Genomic DNA, 22,526 nt, shown 5'->3' with positions numbered 1-22,526 from the left:
TATGGATGACACTTTGTAACAATTAATCAGGAAGTGTTGATGAAGTTAAGTTGGTTCTTTATTCTTGAACAGAAAAAAAAAAATACGCAGCCCCTGTACAAATTGTCAAATGGCCTATTTTGTCACTCGGTTTGATTAATGGACTATTTGGAGTCCCCAAAAAGTCCTAGTACAAATAAAAAAGAATCATAAATATTGAATAAGCTCACAGCATGGTTAACCTTGACTATGTTTTGGAACATTCTTGGAGAAAACTTTGCTATTCAGAAAATAAATTGCTAAGGGGATTTAAAAAAAAATAAAAAATTGGAGATTTTGGAAAATGTCACCTACTCAACCTTGTCATCCTGATTAGCCTGTCATGATAAATTAGCTTTAGTTAGCTTTGCAATCAGGTCAGAAACTGCTGGTATAGTACCACATTTTGCAAGTGGGGCTACACCTGGTCCACAAGAGGGGCACAGGATGGCAAGGAAAATACTCCTGCTCTTGGTGCTTTGTATGTCAGACAGTGCTGGGACTGCTAACAGGCTATTATCCTTTTGTACAGTAATTTATGGAAATGGAGCCCAAGGAGTGCTGAGAGCATGGGAGTCATGGTGCCATAAGGTTGTTTCTGAAAGGTTGGGTGAAAGATGTCCGGTGATCTGTGTATATGCAAATGACAAGACCAAAGCTTCAGCTGCAGAGAACAGGCACACACACACACACACACACACACACACACACACACATACACACACACGTTCATGCGTATTCAGGACACGCAGTTTCCATCTTTTCCTCCTGTTCTTCTGTCTCTCTATCTGCAACTCTGGTGCCCTCCTTCCCCCAGAGCTCCCCCCCCATTGCTTGATGCAGCTGTTTAGTCCTGACAGGGCCGACCAGTCATTTTTGCTAACCTCTGATAGCATCTAGGTCAGCGTGATCCCAAACTGGCTTGCTTTTGTTCTCAGTTAACAAGAAATACAATGCTATTAGTTTAGGCTGGGATTCCACAAAGCTCTTAAACTCCACGTGCTTCACTCCAAGAATGCAAGCAATTCCACTCTTCTCCTTCAGCAGGGCACTTAGCATGGCCAGCTTAAAGTTAGGCACATGTGAGACATGCTTGGGCTGAATCAGGCCCTCACTGAGGAGAAATAGTGCCACTTTACATTTTGTTTAGTTGGCCCATTTTTCCAGCATGCGTCATATGCCAGCTCACTACCCCATCTCAGATGGCATACATGCAATAATGTACCTGAAAGCAAGGCTCAGGAAGTGGGAAAGACTGAGAAATCTGTGCAACTATTTCCAATAGCTGTACAATAATAAATGCTCATCAGATTTTGTTAAATCTCTGAATGTACCACAGGAATTCAAAGAAGGGAATTGTTTTTTTGTCTCATCCCTTTCCATTTTGAGCTATAAATATTACTTTGCAATTCATTTTTCTCCCCAGATATCCATGATCACAGGTAGCCCTCTGCCTCCCACTGAAGAATCGCACTGCAGGAACAGAGAGGGCTGGGCTAGAGGTGGCACGTGGTGCATTGGGCACCTGTCTAGGGAAACCAAGGTGCTGGCTCCGATTGCTCCCTGCTGCCTTCTGTTGCCATTTGGTCAGTGGTCACCAAAGGGAAATGCTTTTCTCAGAAAGGTCTGCCTCAGAAAAGTAGGGACAGGAAAGTTGCAGAGATGGTTTGGTCCATTTTCAGACTAGTACTTCAAACTGGTCGTGCAGCATGTGAGAAAGAGCAGGGAAGCACCAAGTTTTCAAAGGCTCTGGGTATTTATTTAGGATATAAAACTGAAAGTCTTTTATAAAGCAGTTCCATAATTATACAGTGCTATGTCCTGTGGTAAAAAAAATCCCATGGACATTACCAGCCTCGACTGGGCTGGGGTGAGGCAGGAGTTTGGTGGGGAAGATGACAGAGAGCTTCTGCTGAGGAGGGTGCAGGTCAGTCAGCAGGCAGGACTTCCCCCCAGTGCTCTCTCTGCTTGGCCACACCACCTCCCTGGAGTAAACACCCTGCCAAAGACATCTTCTTGCAGTTTTCTCAGCAAGGTGCAAAGCCAATATCTGGCAGTGATTATTAAGGATGGGAAGGGAGGGTGCCAAGATGATGGATACAGGCTCTTCTCAGTGGTGCCAAGCAATAGGACAAAAGGCAATGGACAGAATTACAGAACCACAGTGTTGTTAGGGTTGAATGGGACCTCTGGAGATCATCTAGACCAACTTCCCTGCCAAGGCAGGATCACCTGAAACAGGTTATACAGAAGTGTGTGCCGGCGTGTTTGAAATATCTCCAGAGAGGGAGACTCCATGACCTCTCCAGGCAGCCTGTTTCAATACTTTGTCACTCTCAATGTAGAGAAGTTCTTCATGTTGAGGTGAAGCGTCTTGTGTTTTAGTTTATGGCTACTGCTCCTCATCCTGTCACTGGGCACCACTGTAAACAGTCTGGCACCATCTTCTTGGCAGCTGCCTTGGAGATTACATGCATTAATGAGATCCCCTCTTCAGTCTTCTCTTCAACTGACTAATGAGCTCCAGTTCCCACAGTTTCTCCTCATAAGAGATGGTCCAGACCCCAAATCATTCTTTTGGCCCTCCTCTGCACCCCCTCCAGTAGCTCCTTGTCTTTTTTGTCTTGAGGATCCTAAGAACTGGATACAGCACTCCAGATGCGGCCTCACTAGGGCCCAGTAGAGGTTGAGGATCACTTCCCTTGACCTGCTGGCCAAACTCTTTGCAATGTATTCCATGATCCACTCAAGGAATCCCTGGCCCCAAGGACACATTGCCAGTTCATGCCAACTTGTCACCCACCAGGACTCACAGGTTCTTCTTTATGTGCAGGTGACCATGTACTGGAACAGGTTGCCCAGAGAGGGTGTGGAATCTCTCTCACTGGAGATATGCAAGAACCATCTCAACTGAGTAGTCTAGGGGACCCTCCTCAAGCAGGAAGGCTGGATCAGAGCAGGAGGTTGGACCCACTGTGTTCCCTTCCAACTTTACAACTTTTATGTGATTCTGGGAATTTTCACAGGAGCTGGGTAATAATTCTGGTTAAATTCCAGCCCTAGTAATTGCACTCTACCTGAAGGAATTCCTGCTGCTGATTCACCTGTGAAAGCCACAGTGGTCCCAGGCAGAGCCACCCAGGGTTGTCATAACAGGCTGCATAACTGGCTTTGGGATGAGGCTCTTGCTGAATTGCAGGGATTCTTGCTGATGTGTTTTGTGTGGGATTTAGACATTTACTAGGTCAGGGAGACTGAGCGAAACTGAACAGATTGTTCAGCTCAGTTGTTGGCATGGTCACAAGAGAGAGGAGAAACTTGTGCTCCATTTCCTGAGTTGGTTGAGACTCTGGAGCACATCTAGGACCCAGAGCTTTCTCTTGATAGTGAATAATACATTCTGTGTCAAATATAGTACTAAGAGTGCTTAGATCATGATCTCTTTGCTCCTGTAGATGTAAAGTTTTAGGTACTTGGAGGCAGTAGCAACTGTAGTGGGAAATTGTGAATCAAATTTGGTGCTAGCAGGACTCACAGGCTGCAGAGCAGTGCCTCTACTCTTTGTGCAAGAGATCCTAGAAAATAAGTCAAGGCACAAGAAAGCAGTGCAGCTAGTGAGAAAGAAAGGCTTTCAGGTGTAGAGATTATGATGGCCAGTCAAGAACAGGGTGTCTGAGTTCTCTCTCTACATTTGATTTATGGTAAGCAGAACAGCTTCACAAAGGGGATCCCTATTCAAAAAAAGTCACTATATTTTTGTGGTTAGGACCTTCCGAAAAAGTGTGCAATTGAATCACCTTGGAAGAAATGAATTTTATTCCCTGCTTGCATCTCAGGCAGGTGCTCAGAACACGTCTTTTTCAGGGCTACCAGACTGGGTCCTGCATGGTACAAGGAAGGGATACCTTGCACATGAATGTCAGCATGGCTTAAAGGTAGACCAGGCAAGTACCATTGCAGTACCCGGAGGTAGGGGTGTGTCTTGCACAAAAGGACACATACATGGAGAACTTGTTGCCTGGAGAACCTTACCACTGCTGGAAGAGATGCAGACCTGGGGCCTCCTTGATACTTGGCTGGTGAGTAGAGGTTTGGAGATGTCAGAATTTGTGATTTTTCATTACCTATCCATGGCATGCTTGAGTAAATACTGCAAGGAGTCTTCCAACATGTGAACTCAGAGGAAGGCTTTTCTTTGCAGCTCCTTTGGAGCAGATTAAAATGCTTCACTTTCTAAAATAAACTGTTCCTTGTGTCTTTTTTAAAGCTCTCAAAAGATTAAGATCAACCTCAGCCCACATTTTCTTCTAACTTTTTCAGACAGACGTTAAACACCCTTTACTAAACATTAGGTAGGATTTTTCTTTTGATGACTCTATGCTCCCAAAAGACAGCTCAAATCCAGGAAACATGAGGAAAGATTCCACCACTTGAAGGGTGAAGATTTCATTGCTATTGCTTGCCAGTGAAAGAACAACAATGCATAAGAAAACATGTATACTAAATAACGTTAATTGCATTATAAAGAGCACCAGGCATCCTATAAAAACTTGTTGCCTAAATGTGTCTGTAACAATTTATCAGTAAATGATCTTCATGCAAAAGAGCCAACACAATTAGATGGGGGCTGACTGAGCTCTGCACTCCTTTCACATGCTGTGTAGTAATACAGACCACCGAGAAAATAAAAAAAAGTCCTCAAATCTCGAAATGCTAAGTCCATGGTTTAGCTGTTTCACTAGGGTCTTTTCTGTGTTAATTTGCCATATTTTAGAAAGCATGTTACACATTATTCATTTTTTTACCTTCTCTTCATTCATTGCCTCTGCTATGGTTTGGCTACATGTACCTAAGAGCAAAGCCCCTGCAGAAGAAATTGCATTGGCTAGAACTGAATCAACAAATAAGTTTCCTCTGAAAGTGGACATACTTATTCTCCAGGTTAAGGCTGATTTTTATTTATTTATTTTGTTAAGCTTCTTTGACCAACAGGCAAAACCTACTTATGGTAATCAAATAACATTGACTTACCCCACATCAGTTTTGTTTTTGTGATTTCAAGTTAGTGCCTTCATTTAATCTAACCCTTATACCACCATCTGATTTTGAAGATATCAGGAGAGGAGTAAATGGCAGGTATATGGTATTTTCCCTTTTAAGAGATATTGTAATTTTATACACTAGGATAACACCTGTGGATCAAGCCACTCTGAGCTTTGGATAACTGAAGAGTGGGAGTATCGTGAAGATGTGACTAGAGATTCGCTTATATTTCTTTCCAAGAAAATGTATGTAAATTATAGTGGCTGCTTTGTGTTTTTATAGGCTGGCACTGTGTTACTCATGGGATGTGGAGTATAACGCTGATTTTGTGTTTTGACTCTTCAATTCTTCTGTTAATGCAAAGAGAGGAGAAAGCAAGAGGCTCTTGCTCTTCACAGATGGGAGGGTATGGTCTTTGATCTTAATGCTAGAACTAGTAATCAAATGTTGTTTTCCTGGCTTCTAATGTGTGAATGAGTTGAAAGATGCCCTCGACGAGGCTAACAAGCCATGTGTAGTAGGTGAATGATGTTTTGTGTAGCTCATTCTCGACACATTTATGATATAAAACAAATGTATGAAGGTCTTTTGATCCGTGAGCTAAAGCTGCCTATGTTGACAGAGACAAGGCAGGAGTATCTGGAGGTTTTGTAGAGTATCCACATGTTCTGTTGTCTCCCTGCCTCTACCCTGGTTTTGCTTATCTTTCTGTTTGTTATGTACAGGGTTTTCTGCTAGAATAGTGTCAATATTCACTTCATGTGAGCTTTACCATTACATCTCCCCTGAGTGGAAATGGCATGGTGAAATCTTTATAGACCTATGGTGTCTACATTTGGGCTTGGAAAAAGACAGGGCAGCTCTTATGGCCATGCAGCTGCACAAAAACCACTTGTTTCCTCTTTTTCAATGAATGGCACCAAGTGTTCAAGGAATTCAGCAGCTGTATTTTGCTTGGAATTATATGTGAAGGAAGATCCTCCTTCTTGTCATTTTATTTATCATTAACAGCCATTTTAATTTCTTCCCAGAGGCAATTATACTGATATCACCACATCTAAATCAGAAATGACACTGTAGTGGTTATGTTATGTTGACTGGGCATCACCTAATTTTTAAGTGGCATTCTTGCCCCATCATTGTGATTATATCCCTTTCTAAAAAGTAATGTTAGAAAAGATCTACATAATAGGAAAACATACATATTAATATATTCCATGGCAAACATGTTAACTTTACATATTAATCATGGTAAATAGAAGTCATGTTTTACATTTTTCCTCTTCAGTACACTGTTCTCTTGACAGTTTGCTTTCCCTCTGGTTCTGTTCTTTCCAGTCCTGGTGTACATTCCACTGCCTCTGGTCACCCTGTTAGTTGCAGAAGGAGAAGGCAGGTCACATCTGCCTGGTTAAAAGGAAAAAAAGGAAAAACAGTGTTACTGAATAATGTAACATTGCTGCTCTTCTCACTGCATTCAGGTCTGCATGAAGTGACTCGAATATGTGCAATAAATGTATGTGTGTGATAATGAGATTTTTAGTGGAAAATCATCTTGAAAACACAAGGAGCAATTAAGCTTGCTTACTTATACAAGTTAGAATGACAAGATGCCAGTGTTGGTTCTGCTCATCCATATAATAGGGTTCTCTTTCCCTGCTTAGCTGTACTGGGAGAAGCATTCCCTGTGAAAACTCTGCCAAGACTCCACCATAAAGCAATCTGCCTTCCTCCTTTTCATATACTATTCATTCTCACACTCACATCACTGTCCTGATTTCAACTGAGTGCCTGCTAGCAAGCACTTGTATTAGAATAATTTAAGAATTCAATGCAAAGCCTTCATATAACAGTATTTATTTGTATTGGTGTACTCTCTCGTCCAATTTTAATTGAATACTTAAAGATGTCAGTGGGGAGATGTGCAGGTTGCTCACAAATGCTTAATAATGCAATGTGTGGAGTCAACAAATAATGCACCTTTCTTTTGCTATCTTGAAGATTTAGATAGGATATCTTGGATGCTATTGACAAGGAGAGAAGTGTGGAACAATAGGAACATATGATAGTGTTAGATAACAATAGCTATCCTTATGCATCTTGAATTGAATGATGAAGCCATCAATTAGAGAAATAGCCCTCTGAGTATATATCATTGACAAGAAGAATACCAGTACATTGCATTTCTGGATGGAGATCTCAGTGATCTGTAACTCAGAAAGGCAGTGAATAGTATATACAGTCAAACTAATTCTATTACTTTGAAAATCAGAAATCTTTTTCCCATGCTTTTTTCTTTTTGTGGTTTGGTATTTTTTAGCTACAAGACTATTTCAGACACTGAAGGTATTTGTACTTTATATTAATAACTTAAACAGTGCTTTCTCAGTTATTATTTAGATGGCATTCTTCTTCACAGTAAGCATATTTAGCAGACACATTCAGGGCTTAAAGGAGTATGAGGAGCAGTTCTTTCTAGTTGCTTTCTGGTCTCCTAATTAATTCTTACATACAGGGATGAGGATCCATTCATACCCTACAAACTCTGTTACAGAGTCCTTCTCAACAGCAAGGAGCAGACCCAGCATACACTCTATTCCAAGACCTCTATTTTCAACATAAATTCTCTTGTGTTCTCTTTGTTATGTCTGTTAGTTTCTATGCCTTCTGCACCTCCCAGCTTTGGGTGTTTTTTTGTTTGTTTTGTTTTATTATGTTTTGTTGTTGGGGTTTGCTTTTTTTTAATAATCATTAGTATTGTTTTTAGCAGAAAAGCAACAGGAAGAGTCAAAGAGACAGAAGCTGCATTATAATAAGTAAGGAATTCCCAGCTTTTACAGTTTCCAGTTATCAGTTTAATTTCTTCTACTTACATTTCAAAGTGAGTAAATATTCCATGGTCCAGGCCAAAATTTATTCTTGGATCTTTACATAGGTACCAAAATGTACAGCAGCAGAATTAGACAGTGAAAATGGTTCTGTAGGAGAATAAAGAAAAAATATGAGGAAAGACTGTAAAGAGTGTTTCACTAAATATATAATACAATTAAAAGAATAAAAATAAGTATTCATGACCATTATCTGCACTATTATTATTTTTGGTTGAGGTTTCTTTTTAACATGGATTCCTTTGTGTGAAATGAGCTTTATGATCTAAATGTTTAGGTCCTCTTCATGTTTGTTTGCTTATATGCAGAAGGTCATTATATTAAAAAATGGATCCTACCAGGCATGCCAGTGACTGTTGCAGTGAAGAATTCCTAGAGCCTTAGGGGATAAAAAAAAGTCACTGCCTTTCCCAGAAGCATCTGAAAGGGCTAATGAAGTTTGGCGGATCTCAAATGTATTGACAATATATGGCCTGATGAGGGTAAGAAAACGCTCAGGTCTTTCAGGAAAACAGCAGGTAAAAGAAATTGCTGTAGCTTTCCCCCTTCTAAATCTAATCAAATGAAACCACCTACAGGCCAATATGCTTCTTGAGTGCACTTTGCCCTGGAAATAGTGTTGTGTTATCACCCAAAACATAAATAATGCAATAAAAGAAAACGGTTGATGTCTTCTTAATGAGCTATTGTTAAGGCACCCTTCGCTCTTACCTCTTTTCATAGCCTGATGCAAAGAGCAGCATCCAGTGGTCGAGAGAGTATTTTGAATGCTGCTAGGAAAGTACAAATGAGAAAACAGGTTTAATTATACTGCTTACTGCATCTAGGGGTCCATGTGGTTTGACCGGCTGTGTTAGGACACCCTGTAATTTGGAGAAATTCTCTGTGCACTGGCACCATAAATGTACTGCTATCAAAAGGATGGTTAATAATCTAAAGTTGGCTGTTAACATTGCTGGAGCTGGTGTCTATAATTTCAGTGAGTGACCTGAATGACTCTGCAATGAAAGACTGAAATGTCACTCTCCTCCTTTACTTTGTTTGCCTTGAGCAAAGACTGCTCCAGATTGTGTACATCCACCGAGGTCCAAATGATGAAAGGGCAGTGCGTAAGTGTGGATTCAAGGCTCAGCTAAATCTCCCTGCTCTAGCAGAATAGTAGGGAACATGAGGAAGAGGGCATGGGTGAAAAATAGGACGATCTCCTCTGGAGCAGCTTCCACTGTGGCCATCTTTTCCCATCTCTGAGCAAAGTGAGCCTGGCTATAGGGACCTGGCTCTCCCTTGCTCTCTTAGCTGCCAGCCACAAGTAAATCAGACCTGATGCCTGTGGCTAAAGGCAAAGCAAATGGTTTCCATTACCCAGGTATTTATTTTGCACCTGCTGCTGTGACATCTGTGTAATAACAGTTACATATGACAAAAGGTAGTCTGACCTGACTTTGAGTATTTCTTTGCTTTTTTTCATTGTGCTGAGTGAGCAAGCAAGCAGAGGACTCATATTCTTCATGGGAGGTAGAACTGTAGAATCATTTAGGTTGGAAAAGACCTTTAAGATCATCAAGGTGCCATAGACCATCCAGCTGAGACACCTGTGGAGTGGCAAGTGCAAAGACCTTTGCTGTCAGGAATCTTAAACCCTTGTTTCCGATGTGCCTCATTGGTACAGCTCAGATGCAGTAAAGGAATAAAATACTATCGGTAAATTTCAGAAAGTTCAGTATTTGCATTTCATTTGGAAACCTATGACATTTTGGCATATTTTCACTGGAAGGCCAGAGCAAGGCTGATTGAAGATCAGTGTCAGAATTAAAATATACAAGGTACGGAGAGCTGGTGTGCTTCAGAGCAAAGCCAGCCTGCCAGGCACAAAGCCAGGGTAATCCTGGGACAGAGCATAGAATCATTAGGGTTGGTGGTTTTTTTTTTTTTTTTAAATACAGCATTGAATGAAGAGATTAATTCAACCACAACACTCTGAAACTCTTTCTTCTTGGAATGACACAGTCCTTAGAGCAAATATGCTTGTTTCCAGAACATTTTTCATTATTTCCTGATGTACAAGTGTCAGAATTGGGGGTTATTCAACCTTTCCACTTACAGTGTGGTAGATAGGAAAGCACTGCAACAGCACCATTCTCTGTATTCCCTCTGGTATAGTATGGCTAACTTTCAAGAACCAAGAAACTTTTCCATCATTTGGATAAGCCTGGATGTCAGTTGTACTCTGGCAAAATTATGATGAGAAGTTCCAAAAAATCTAAGCCTGAGTGACCATTCCCCTTCAGCCATCTTGAAGGCACTATCAGTATTTTGTTTACTGAAAATGTTAAAAGGTACTGCTGCCATTTATATATGACTGGTAAAGTTCTGACTCTGTTTCTGGAAGCAAAGAAATAATTGCTTTCACCTTCCCACCTTGCATTGTCTGTAATTAGATGAAAATGTGACATAATGCCAGGAAGAGGGAAGAAAATAATCTAGAAAGCAAAGACACTGGCCTTAGTGCTCACTGCAGTATACCTGTGAAGCACTTCCATTAGATTTAAGACTGTATCTGATTTACATGTGGGGCAAAAAGCCTGAACTCATCTGAGATGAAGCACAGACTTTGTCTTTTCTCCAGTCACCTGAAAACATCACTATCAACATCTTTTTTTTCCCCCTGCTAAATACAACCCTTGTCTCTACACCATCTTTTATCTACAGCCCACCACTCATCTTATAGGGTTCTAGTTCTTACCATATGACCCAATGCTGAAATGTTTGGTATTGCTACAGTTTCAGGTTCATGGAAAAGGAGGAATATTTGGCTCTTTCCTCTTTGTGCCATGATGTGTGTCTTGTGACTGCTGAACATAGCAGCTTTTCACAAACAAGAAAGAAAGAAATGCCAAAGAAGTTGCCTCATCACATTAACAGAATGAGAGACACTGCAAATTAACTCACACAGGTGGAAAAGGAACTTGGAGGGTTGTTTTGCTTTTTCCCCTCCCCTATAGCTAGAAAAACACATTGTAAAAAGAAATTGTCTGTTTCTGTGGTAAAATGTAAACTGTATGTATTTGCCATGAATCTACTCAAATTTTGTTGCAGAACATATAGGTAAAACTGTGTACTTTTTTAGGTTTACATATACTACAAGATGACCTACCCCCTGCTGAAAAGGGAGAGAAAAGTCTGAAACACTTCCAGCAGCCTCCCTCTCTATTATTATTTTCACCCTTAATTTTTTGGGGGAGTAGGGAGGAAAGCGGAGAGACAGAGGAAGAAGGGATGGGAAAAGAAGCTATCAAGTAAGTCAAGATTAAGTGACTTACAAGAGTGAGGGGAAAAGCTGTTTTTTGAACTAAGATGCACAATAATCTGTCCTTCACAGTCCAATTCATTTAGAGAATACCTGTCTCTTATACACATCTTTTTTGAACTAAGATGCACAATAATCTGTCCTTCACAGTCCAATTCATTTAGAGAATACCCTAGAACTGGAGGGTTGTCTTTTTAGCAGTTCCTCCAGAGCAAGGTGTGCTTTGCCACCACCCATCATCCGGGAGCTCAGAGATTGCAAAGCTGCTGCCATTGCCACCATAGCTCTTACAACATCATTGACTTCAAACACTGATCTGAATTTCCCAAGACTTTAGGAGTTATCTGGAGGTCCTGGGAAATTTCACTACAACTTGAGGTTAGGCATGTCTGTGTGTTAAAACTGTTTTTTCCAGCAGCATGAACACACACACAGAAACAAGAGCCAGGTTATCCTCAGAGACTGTTTCTACACAGTTTCAAGAGCGTTATTCTTGTTCCTCATTTACATTCCCAGGAGAGGAAACAGACTCAGTATCTCTCTTATTTGTAGGCCCTTGTGATAGCAGTTTGAGGTTTCCCAGCTCAGTAAGAAGTCAAATGATCCAGTAACTGACTCTGCATCTCGATTACTGAATATACAGGAAAAATAATGTATTTTATCCACTTTCATCTGGCTACTCTTGCCACACCCCATGCAGAGAGGAAAGGTACATTATGCTGCTTGTATGCAAGGGTTATTTTGGAAGTAACACAGCCCAAGGAGAACACCTCATTAGGGCTTCAATAAGGGATTACACATAGGTGTCAAGGGGCAAATAAATCAGGTGTTTTCAGCATTATTCTTGTTTAATGTTATGAAATGGTTTTGAAAACTCTGGATGCAAATAAAACTTTCCAATAGGCTGCCAGGAAAAGTCATGCCAATAATGCCATGCCAATGTGACTGGAGTGTTTTTCTTTGTAGCAATCAGACATGCCACACAATGCATTTCTGCAGAGTTCTCTTTCTTGGGTGGTTGAAATCACTTGGCTGGCAGCCTCATGCCCCCCAGCTCACCTGAGGCATGCTGTAATCAGCCAGAACCGTGCTGCATGTCATGTCTTACTGCTTCCAGAAAATATACAAATTTCCTTTCCTTCTATTCCCTTTGTGAATGAGTCCCTTAGGGGTATGGTTTTAAGACAGCGCACAAGAAGTGTTTGCACAGATCCTCGTAACGCATAATGAGATTTGTGTGCCTGCCTACTTTCTCTGAAAATGAACCCTAGAACAGCAGAAGTGACTTGGTCTGGCACTCACTTGGTCCTTCTGACCTCTTGTGACAGAAGAGAAAGAAAACTTCCTCCTCCTTTTCTTACAGAAAGCTTGGAGGGTAGGTTTTTATGATGTGCTGTCTGGTCTTGCAGTAAACAGACATTTCTTGAGGTTTTTAGAGTCATCAGCTCCAGTTGTGAAGAAAGATGTGGTTGTTCAGCACTTCATGGGATAAACTTGTCTTAAGAGTACAGGTGCAATGAGTCTGCATGTCCTACGACAGAAGTTGAATCCAGAGTTTTTGCTTCAAAATGATATCAGAAAACACTCTAAGTCCCAGAGAGGTAACTGCTTATGACAAGTAGAAAAGTCTCACCTGCAGAATAGGTGCCAAGAGCTCATGCTCTTTCCAAGCCTTTTTTTTGTTATTACTGCACCCTGCAGTATTCAGCGAAGTGGCTCAGTAAAAATTCCTCTACAAAGACTCATGTAAGCTTCTTGTACTCAGCCCATTTGTAATGTTTTTTTGTAAGACCTACAAAAAAAGTCAGAGACAGAACATGCTGTAAACCACCACCAAAACCTTTGGGCTGTTATGGATTGTGGAAAGAAAGGTTTCTTGCAGTCTGGCAGGATCCATGCTGAGTGCCTGGGGAGCTGAAAACTGCTCTTGTCCTGTGATAAGGGCTTTACATGAAGCAAGCTCTGCTGGAGGCGCAGCAACTTACAACTTGTGTTGAACCAGCACTGCCAAAATGCCCCTTATAACCAGCAACAATTGAACTGATGTCAAAAATGCTCCTGCCCTATAACCTAAGTAAAGAATGTAAGTTTAATGGGGAAATATACATTGGAAAGTATAACTGAGATCAAGGTATTGTGTGCCTAGGCCATGTACACAGAATTCTGTTGTTGCTCACTGAGAACCAGCAGGCTGTACCTCACAGTTTCTTGGGTTTTGCCTTGGGCCTGGTCTAGATGTACTTCTGCACTAGTAAAACACAGCAAGTGCAGTAAGTGCTTACCCCCTTTGACGTTACCATTTCATCTGGTCTAATAAGATCCAGCTTTTATTTATGTGTGTAGCTGCGCCTGTGAGAGGCAGGAAGGACACACCAGCTGGGGAGGAAAAAGGAAAAAGTAAAAAGAAAATATTCCCGGGTACCTACCCAAGGAGTTAATGCATTGGGGCATATGTGAAGGAGTTAAAACACTATGCAGGTACAGATCCTGTGGCAATTACAAATGTTATTGAAATAAAAACCAGAAACAGGAAGCCAAAAAACAGGTCCCTAAGGCAGGCATCTGTCTTAAATGATATCATTTGTCAAGTTTCCAGCATTTTGTGGTTGTGAACACAAAAAGAAGTTCTGTGTTACACTAAGGACATTACATACTCATTAGTTGGAATGTTCCTGAAGTACATAATACAGGATTTTCATTTAATAAGAAGCAGCTACTTGCAACAGCATTGCACATAAAATAAATTCTGGGCACACTAATTGCCATTCAAGGATATTCTACCTAATTTTTGACGGGTTTTTCTTCCCCTCCCCCCTTAGACTACACTGTAAAAATTCTAAGCAGATTCTATTACTAACGTTTTCAAACCTTTGGAGAATATTTTCTTATTTCTGAAATCTGAATTTCTTCAGTCATGAATTAAGAAGGTTTTAATGCAGATATTAAAGAACAAAAGGAAAAAATCCCAAGTTATCTACAGAAATATTGCAGGAAGAAGTGCAAAATACATACACATACATATACGCGTGTGTCTCTTGGTACACTAACTCTCCAAGTCATCCCCCCTCACCATCTCGAAGAACAAACCTAGCTTTAATTAATTGGTTTAGTTCCTCTATCTGAACACTATTAGTGCATTAGTTTTAACTAATATATAAGCTTCCCCCTCGCTGCCCTGCCAATGACCTTAAGCTTCACATGGTAGGAAAGCCACTTGCTGTAGAATAGAAAAGTAATTTATCCACCATGATTGCTCAGCCCTGGCCCCTCTGTAAAACAGCAACTGACAATTGTGCTGTGTTATGGATGGTACGTTTGTGGTGTGTACAATAGTGTGCAGAGCATCAAACTCACTTCCCTGAACACTGCAGGCAGGATTTGAAAAGTGATCGTAGAGAGAAGCGACCACTTGCTGAGCGATGTCCCTCCATTTCCAAATCTTTTTTTTTCCAAGTAACTCCCCTCATTTTTTTTTCTCAAAAGAAAGATCAACGCTGTCTTCTCAGTTTAAGTAAGAGCAGTATGTAGTTTTCCATTCATAAAATTATGCCATAATAATAACAATAAAAAAAGAGGTTACACGGCTTTTATTTTACCTGGGATTTCCCTGCTTCTTTCCACATTTCAGCATTTAGCATATTCCCTCAAAACATAATAAATTTCTATTCTGTAGCTTAAGGGATCCATCAGTTAAAATGTTAGTCTTTCATCTTTATTACCCTCCCATTAAAATGAAAGAAACCGGGACACACTTCAGTTTAGAAGAAGCAATTTAGTTGGTAATGTCCTTACTACTCAAGTCTTTACAAAGAGAGAAAGTGCATTATTGCTTATATTTCACACATCTATCTGCATAAGAAGCAACTAAAGCTTTCAGACACATACGATATTAAATTTAATAATATTCTTTGATTAGATTATTTTATTACAACATTTTTCCATTACTAGTCATTTCCCGTACACATTTACATTCATAAAACCTGCAGCTTTTTCTTTGTTTGTATGTGTTTATATGTATTCATAAAGCAAGGGAAAGATTTTCTGGTTTGCTACAGCTGTTAGATTGGAAAAGAACAGATTAATAACTAGCCACCACGTAGGACTAGGTTTTCTTGTACACTGCACCAGTAACCCTTTGCTATAATGAGGACACAAAGAGGCTCACATCAGGCTGCTCCTCTTCTTCATAACTCAAAAGCGTCACAGTGGCAATAGCCTCTAGTGCTATTTGTCTTTAGTGCAGTTGTGACACTTCGGCATGATCCATAATTTGGCAGCTATTTACCGTGACATTTCCCTTCAGTGCAGCCATAACATTCAGTGAAGCCATTATTTGGTTCCATTTACCATATAAATTGTATTGTCGTGCATGCATGCTAGCAGCTACATTAGGTACCTGAAAATGAGTAAATCTTGTAAAATAGATACTAACAGCTATTCAGCAGAGAAATTTCTTTACTCCTCAGACAGAAGTAGGAATATATATAATATCTGCAAACGCTACTGCAAACTTTTCCTTGAGAGATTGCAATTATCTGTATTTACATGAGACAGCAGTTATTCATATCCACCTACTAAATATACACTTTATGTGTATATACATTACACACATTTGCACGCATACAAACATACAGCAAAGTATCGCTTGGTAGAAACCCAACTTGATTCAAAAAGGTATTAGTAGAATCCAGCATAGCAATTAAGTAGGGAGCATATCTGTAAAATGTGCTGAGGGTTGCAAGCCAGGAGAGAGCGAGTGAGTACGTGTATGTCCGTGTGCGCGTGCGTATGCACACATGTGACAGACTCAGGAAAAAAGCCAGCTCTTCATCTAGTTCTTTGTTGTTTTTCCATGGAAGCATATGTGTGTAGGGAAGGGAAATTCGGTTATTAGCCTCAGCAAACAATGCCAGATTCCTCTGTAGCAAATTCATTTAGAAAGGTAAAATTAGGATGTAGTGCTAGCAACCACATCTCAATGAGCTGCTATTATTAATAGTATTATTATTTAAATCCCTGCTCTCTACATATAGTATACTTAGTACTTCCAAGGCAAATGTATTATTATTTTTAATCATTTAAGTCCCCACTGTGCACACAGCTTTTAATACACCTTTTTTGCAAGCATATTAAGTGTATTGTTATTAATCCCTTGCTGTGACTCTACAGTATTTCTTTTCCTTGTATGTTCAATGTCCTATCATCATTTAAACCTCTCAGTGTGTGCATGCCATATACATTTTCCTAGGCATCTAATATTTAAACATTATTTAAATCCATCATAGCTTACTTATTCAAAGGCAGCCTTGCTCCCACAACTGTAAGTTTGCAGAATATACTTTTAAATAAAGAGAAGTTGGGTTTTTTCCCCCTGCTGCAAGCCAAAATCTATTATGAAACTCATCAAAAGGGCCTTATCTTCATGTTTTAAGAAATACTTTTCACCCTCTCTCCATTGATAATGCTCTCTTTCAGCAATTTAAAGCACAGAAGTTGTACCTTTAAAATTACTTCTTCGTTCCATATTCAGTCATGGAAGAGTTATCATGCTGACCCCAAGTTACCCCTTCAGCTTAACATAAACATTTGATGAAAAAGACAAGCCCAATGGCTACAGTCTAACCTAAACACCAAAAGGGCGATGAAATTTGAACACTGACTATCCAAGTTATGTACATGACAAATGTAAACCTTTTATTAATGCTGTGATCAGTATGAAAGTGCTAAACAACAATATAAAGCCAAAATTAAAATGAACAATATGTCATATCTGAATATATATGTGTGAAACCTCCAAAGGTTTCTCTCTTCCCCTATTTTGATCAGTGAAGAAGCCTGGGGCAGTTGCTTTATGCAATGTTATATATGAAGTAACATATTAAAAAGAAAGTAGAATGTATGTCCAAACAGAATCCTGTTACAGGAAGAATTTCTTATGACAAAACCATATGGAATTCACTGCCTCAGAAACACCAAATCTATTGAACTGACAGTGACCAACACATCTGAAAACTGGGCCACTTGGATGGTTTTGGAATTTGACTGTGGGCTTTTAATTTGAAAAATTTGTTACACATGTAACTCTTCTGTAGGTATCACAGATGTAACCAATTGTTGTTGCTTTTTCTAAAATTTTGCCACAGTACATCCCAAACAACATTGGTTTTTAAAGGTGCATTTAATGACCAAGGACTTCACCTTATCCTTGAACAAGAAAAGAACATCACATGCCTAGGAATAAAATACTGAGAACTGCGCATTCTCTGTATGGTACTTGAGTGCTTGAATCCTTCTGCATCCATTCAGCTGGAAGGCCAATATACCTTTCTAATTATGCAAAACACAAAACAATATTTGTATTATCAGAGATGAAAGAGGAAATATGTTTCTAACAGCAGATCTTACTTAAAACAAAAATCATGGTGTTTTGATGCTCACCTTGAGTAAAAGAGAAAAATGGTCACAAAGACTCAAATCCATTCCACCTCTCCCCAAAATCCACCAAAGTGAGACTAAACCTAGTAGTCATGCATGGCCCAAGAAGGGGACAGTTCTCCATTGTACACAATTACTTATCATGCTAATGACATATGTACTAAAAAATTACATTAAGAATGTACTAAACCAAAGTTAAAAATATTTTTTTGTCTGCACGACTTAATAAAATATGCTTTCCTGTGTTACAATCAAAACTTGTGTACAGTCAATCCTGAATAATGCTCTAAAATTAAGTTTACCCTGGATTTTTTCCTACAAGTCCTAGACATTATCAGTCTATCGTTATGTTTATTATGAGGCATATGATCTTAGGAAATTTCCATCTCTTCAACTGCATACAAATGAATGTAATTTCAAAAGATGTGGCAAAATTGGCCTTTAAGATCTTAAAAGTTTGCTGTGGAAATAAAGATGTAGAGTAAGCAGTTTCAAGTATTTTATTATTCTGGAAAATATTATGCTTCTAGCTGGAATTCCCACTGTATGTACCATTAATAACATCCACTAGGTGAGGAAGAATTTTTGAAACTTTACTGCACCCGCTAGAAAATCTATGGCTGAGCATCAGTACATCTACCTGGTATTGTGACTATAGATTTAAAATGGCCCTGCTGTTTTTAACAGGGCTTCTGCAGAGCCAATATTTGTTAAAAGTAGAAGTAGAGGCCTGATTATGGGAAGTCCCTTCAAGAACGATCAGTCAAATAACTCTGAAAAACAAAATATCTGAAAAAGAGGTAGTCAGCAAGAAACAGAATTATGAATAAGTGCCACAAATATTTAAATAGCTTTTAAAACTTTATTTAATCTTCAAAAAATACACAGAGCCTGAACGCACATGAACATGGCTCAAAATCCCATTCCAATAATCTTTAAATACTGACTATAGGGAAGGCTGGACAATAAACAGTAACAGTGTAAAATGAAAAGGCAACAAAATGAAACTATACTGCAACTTGTAGTTAAAGACTTAAAAGAAAATTGCACAGTTGTTTATAGTTATGAAAGACAGGATTAGAAAAAAAAAAAAAAAAGTCAAGTTGCTTAATATTACTGACACATCAGAATTGGAGGATAAATTTCCCTGTGTAACCAGTCAACGAATATTACTATGATCCATGATGCAACTGAATTATGATTATCGTGTTTGTGACAAAAAATCAAGCACATTTTTTCCCAGAAACTTCAAAAGATTAATAGAGCAACCCAAAGATACAACTCTTTACTTATTCTTGTTCTAACAATTTTATTTTTAAATCAGGGAATCAAAATTGCTGAAAGATTTTTTTTCCTGAGCTGAACTACATATGAAGTCTTATCAAATCAGGCTGACACACTAAATCTGCCTCTGCATCAAGACTTATTCTGTCAAGAACAATGTTCTTGTCTCACACTAACCTAAGTGACAGTATCAAACACAGGCCCATTATGTCCCTGCTACAGCCACTGATTTAAACACTTCTAAGAAAATAAAAACAAACAAAACAAAACAAACACCCCCAACAAACCCACCCCTTTTTATTAACGCTTTATTGCTGTTTTTTAATATAATATCCATTATTAAGATTAAAAATAGAAATTGTTTCTAGTAAATGTGAAGCATAAAGTGCCCATTTTCTCTCTTCTGATTTATATCATTGTTCTGTTTTTACAGCTTACTGTTGACAGAGTGAGGTAATTCAACTACAATTTTTCCAATGTTTTTTCCCATGTACATGTAATCTACAGCACGGAATACAGATTCCAAGCCAGTGAACTTGCCCTCCGGAGACATGTCTCCAAAGTCCACCTCACAAACCAGGTCTCCTCTTTCATACATCTTGAGCAAATGCTGCAGAGCCATTTTGTAGTCAGAAAGGTAATGGTTCAAGAAGAAACCCCGGACGCTAGCAGACTTCTTCAATAGTTTTGCTGGCAATAACTCTGCTTTAATGGGCTGGAGGCCAGTGGGGTTTTGGTAGCCAGCGATAAACCCAATAACTATCAGGCGCCCTTTGATAGCCAAGGCATTGAGAGCCAAGTCAAACATCTTTCCCCCAACAGATTCATACACCACATCCACACCTTCGGGGTAGTCCTTCCTAAGCACAGATTCGACATTTTCAGTTTTATAGTTGATGGTACGGTCACAGCCAATGGATTTCAGAAAGCTGCCCTTTTCATCACTGGAGCAGGTTCCAATTACATGGCATTTTGCCTTCTTTGCAAGCTGCACAGCAAACTGGCCTGTTCCTCCAGCCGCTGCTGTCACCAGAACCTTCTCGCCTTCAGACAAGTCTCCCAGCTCTTTCAAACTGAGGTATGCAGTTGCACCACTTACCATTAAAGTGAGGAACTCGGGTTTCACTGAGGGTAGAGGGACTGCTTGTCTGGCAGGCACAACTGTGTATTCAGCAAAGGAACCTGCTTTCACATAGGCCACGGCTTGACCCACTGTGTAATCTGCACTAGCACTGAGTCCTAATGCTACCACTTCACCGACACCTTCAAAGCCTATATCAAATGGGGGTTTAACTGAGGCATCATATCGACCAGCTGAGTAGTTTATATCAGATGCATTAATGCCGACAAATCTAGAAGAAAACAAAAATGTATTAACGAGATTTACTCCTTACCAAGTTTCCATTGTATGAGAAATCTTATATTCAAATTTGTGGGATAAGTGCAAGATTTGTTCTGATTGTCTGTGTATTTGAATAATGAGTGCACTCCAAAGATTACTTTCATCAGACTTCCATAGTTTCCATTCTGTTATTCTAGAACTACACACAAATTTTCTAAACAAAAAAAACCCAAGAAACTATAAAAAGTAAAACCCAAACCCAAAACAAAACAAAAAGAAACCCCTTTATATTTTCCTTAGGTTCACTTGACCAAGCTAAACAAGCTGAAAATAAATCTGTAAAAGATTGAAGCATGAAAATTAATTGACCACTTCATACAAGATGTGAAAACACAGAAGAATAAAACATGCGGAGCGGTAAATATGTGGATTCTGGCAACAAATTTATATTTTTGAATATAATAATACTGTTAATGACTAATGATCATATTAACTATCAATGTCATTTGCAAGGTCATGTTACTGTAGGCAAGTACTTTTTAATTGATGGAGTCACTACAGCAAATTTGCCTTTTGATGTAGCTAATGTCAATGTTAAAATATTTTTCTTCATATAAATTACTTGCAACACTTCAAAACAACCTTGCACAGAAGGAATAAAATTGTAAAACCAAATATCGAGTCCTTCTGACCTCTAACAGGTGAAAATGGATGACAATTTTTTTTTTCTTTTTAAAGAAAGATAGAGACATTCTTACAACTTGATTAAGGGCTAGGAGATAATGCCTAAAACAGTTATGATCTAGTTCAAATGAAAAGACTATTTTTTTTAAGTAACTATCTTTACACATGCAAGAGAAGACAGACTGGGGAAGCTTCTGCTAACCGAAAAATGTAAAAAAAAGAAACGCATGAAACAGCAAATGCCAGGACTGTTACTGTGTGTAGATGTGACAACCTAAAAAGTGTACTTGACACCATGCAAAGGCTGCAGAAGTAGGCAAACAGTGCACTTTTAATTGTTGCAGTTAGCAACAAGCTCAGCTCGTATGTGTGTGTAGTTTTAAATTGCTTGCACACAGATCGAGGAGAATTAAAACCGCTTTGCTCCTTTCGATAAACTTCATTCTTTACAGCATGGGGAGCTTCAAACTTTCACCAGCATTATGTATAAAAAGACACGTAAGCGTAAACATTATATCCATGCATAAAATAGGTAAAAGCGACTGTAGCTGTCGGTAATCCTGCCTTTAACTCGCCGCTCTGCCGCAACAAAAAACGCCTACGTCCTGTTCGCAGATACAAAAAATCTTCTACTATCCCGCTTTAAGGTGACTCCCGTGCAGGAGGGCTACAAGCTGAATAGAAATTGGTAACGGAGTTGCAGCTTCCGAGGCAAACCGTGTTCCTCGGGCGCCAGGCGAGACGTGCCGGCGCTGCACCAGCCTCCCCCCGCTCTTACACCCCAACTTCTGGGGAGGGCAGCGGAGGGTGAGAGCCCGGTGGGGAGCTGCGCTCGCCCCCTCACCGGCCTCACCTAGCCGGGGCTCTCGGTAGCTGCGAGGCCGGCCCGGGGCGCCCGCTCTGCCCCCGGCCCCAGCCCGCAAGGGAGGTCCCGGCTCCCCGCTGGGCTCAGCCGCCCTCCTCACGCTCCCGGCGCGCCTCTGCCTTGGCGGGACGCGGAGCAGCAAGGGCAGGCAGCGCTGCCACAGGAGAGCAAGCCCCCGTGGTTTTAAGACCTTCCCCTTCTCGGCGCTGCACGGCGGCCGGAGCACAAAGGCAGGTAGAACAACAAACATTCTGAGGACAAAAACTTTGCGTGCGGGGAAGGGAAGTAGTCGTGCGGAGGACCAGGCGCCTGCCGAGCAGGGGTCCAGCACACGCACCGCTGCTTTTGTTCTGCAGCCGGAGAGGATGCGAACCCTTCCCCGCCCGGGCCGCACAGCAACTTGTGCGTGCGGTTTCGGGGGCCGCGGCTCAACTTGGTGCTGCCCGGCCGCTCCCCGCCGCGCCGGGCAGGGGATGCGGGCTGTCCGTGGGGCTGCGACCCGCCCGTCCCCCGCACACTCATGCCTGCACACACACACACAGACACACACACACACAGACACGCGTGCACACGCACCCGCTCTCTCCCCGTCTCTGCGGGGCTGCAGTGCCACGGGAAATGATCCTCCCTGGGCTTCTAGGTTCATCACTATTAATCAGC

The 22,526-nt window shown here is 40.4% G+C and overlaps 1 protein-coding gene across 17 annotated transcripts in view; it reads right to left on the bottom strand.

The window, feature by feature from the left end:
- Positions 1-1,942: 1,942 nt before the first annotated feature.
- ZADH2 (zinc binding alcohol dehydrogenase domain containing 2) overlaps positions 1,943-22,526 on the bottom strand; it is a 25,743-nt gene continuing 5,159 nt past the window's right edge. For 3 of the 17 annotated variants that reach the window (XM_015618645.3, XM_019005694.2, XM_015618644.3), the window contains one exon: positions 18,534-20,327. In XM_015618645.3, coding sequence (XP_015474131.1) covers positions 19,403-20,327 — 925 coding nt within the window. In that variant the 3' untranslated portion in view covers positions 18,534-19,402. The other 14 variants (XR_002001371.2, XR_002001370.2, XR_001519584.3 and 11 more) reach the window with 14 other exon arrangements.

Source organism: Parus major, chromosome 2, assembly GCF_001522545.3.
Source record: "Parus major isolate Abel chromosome 2, Parus_major1.1, whole genome shotgun sequence".
Taxonomy (NCBI): Eukaryota; Metazoa; Chordata; class Aves; order Passeriformes; family Paridae; genus Parus; species Parus major.
This window is presented reverse-complemented; position numbering and strand designations above follow the sequence as displayed.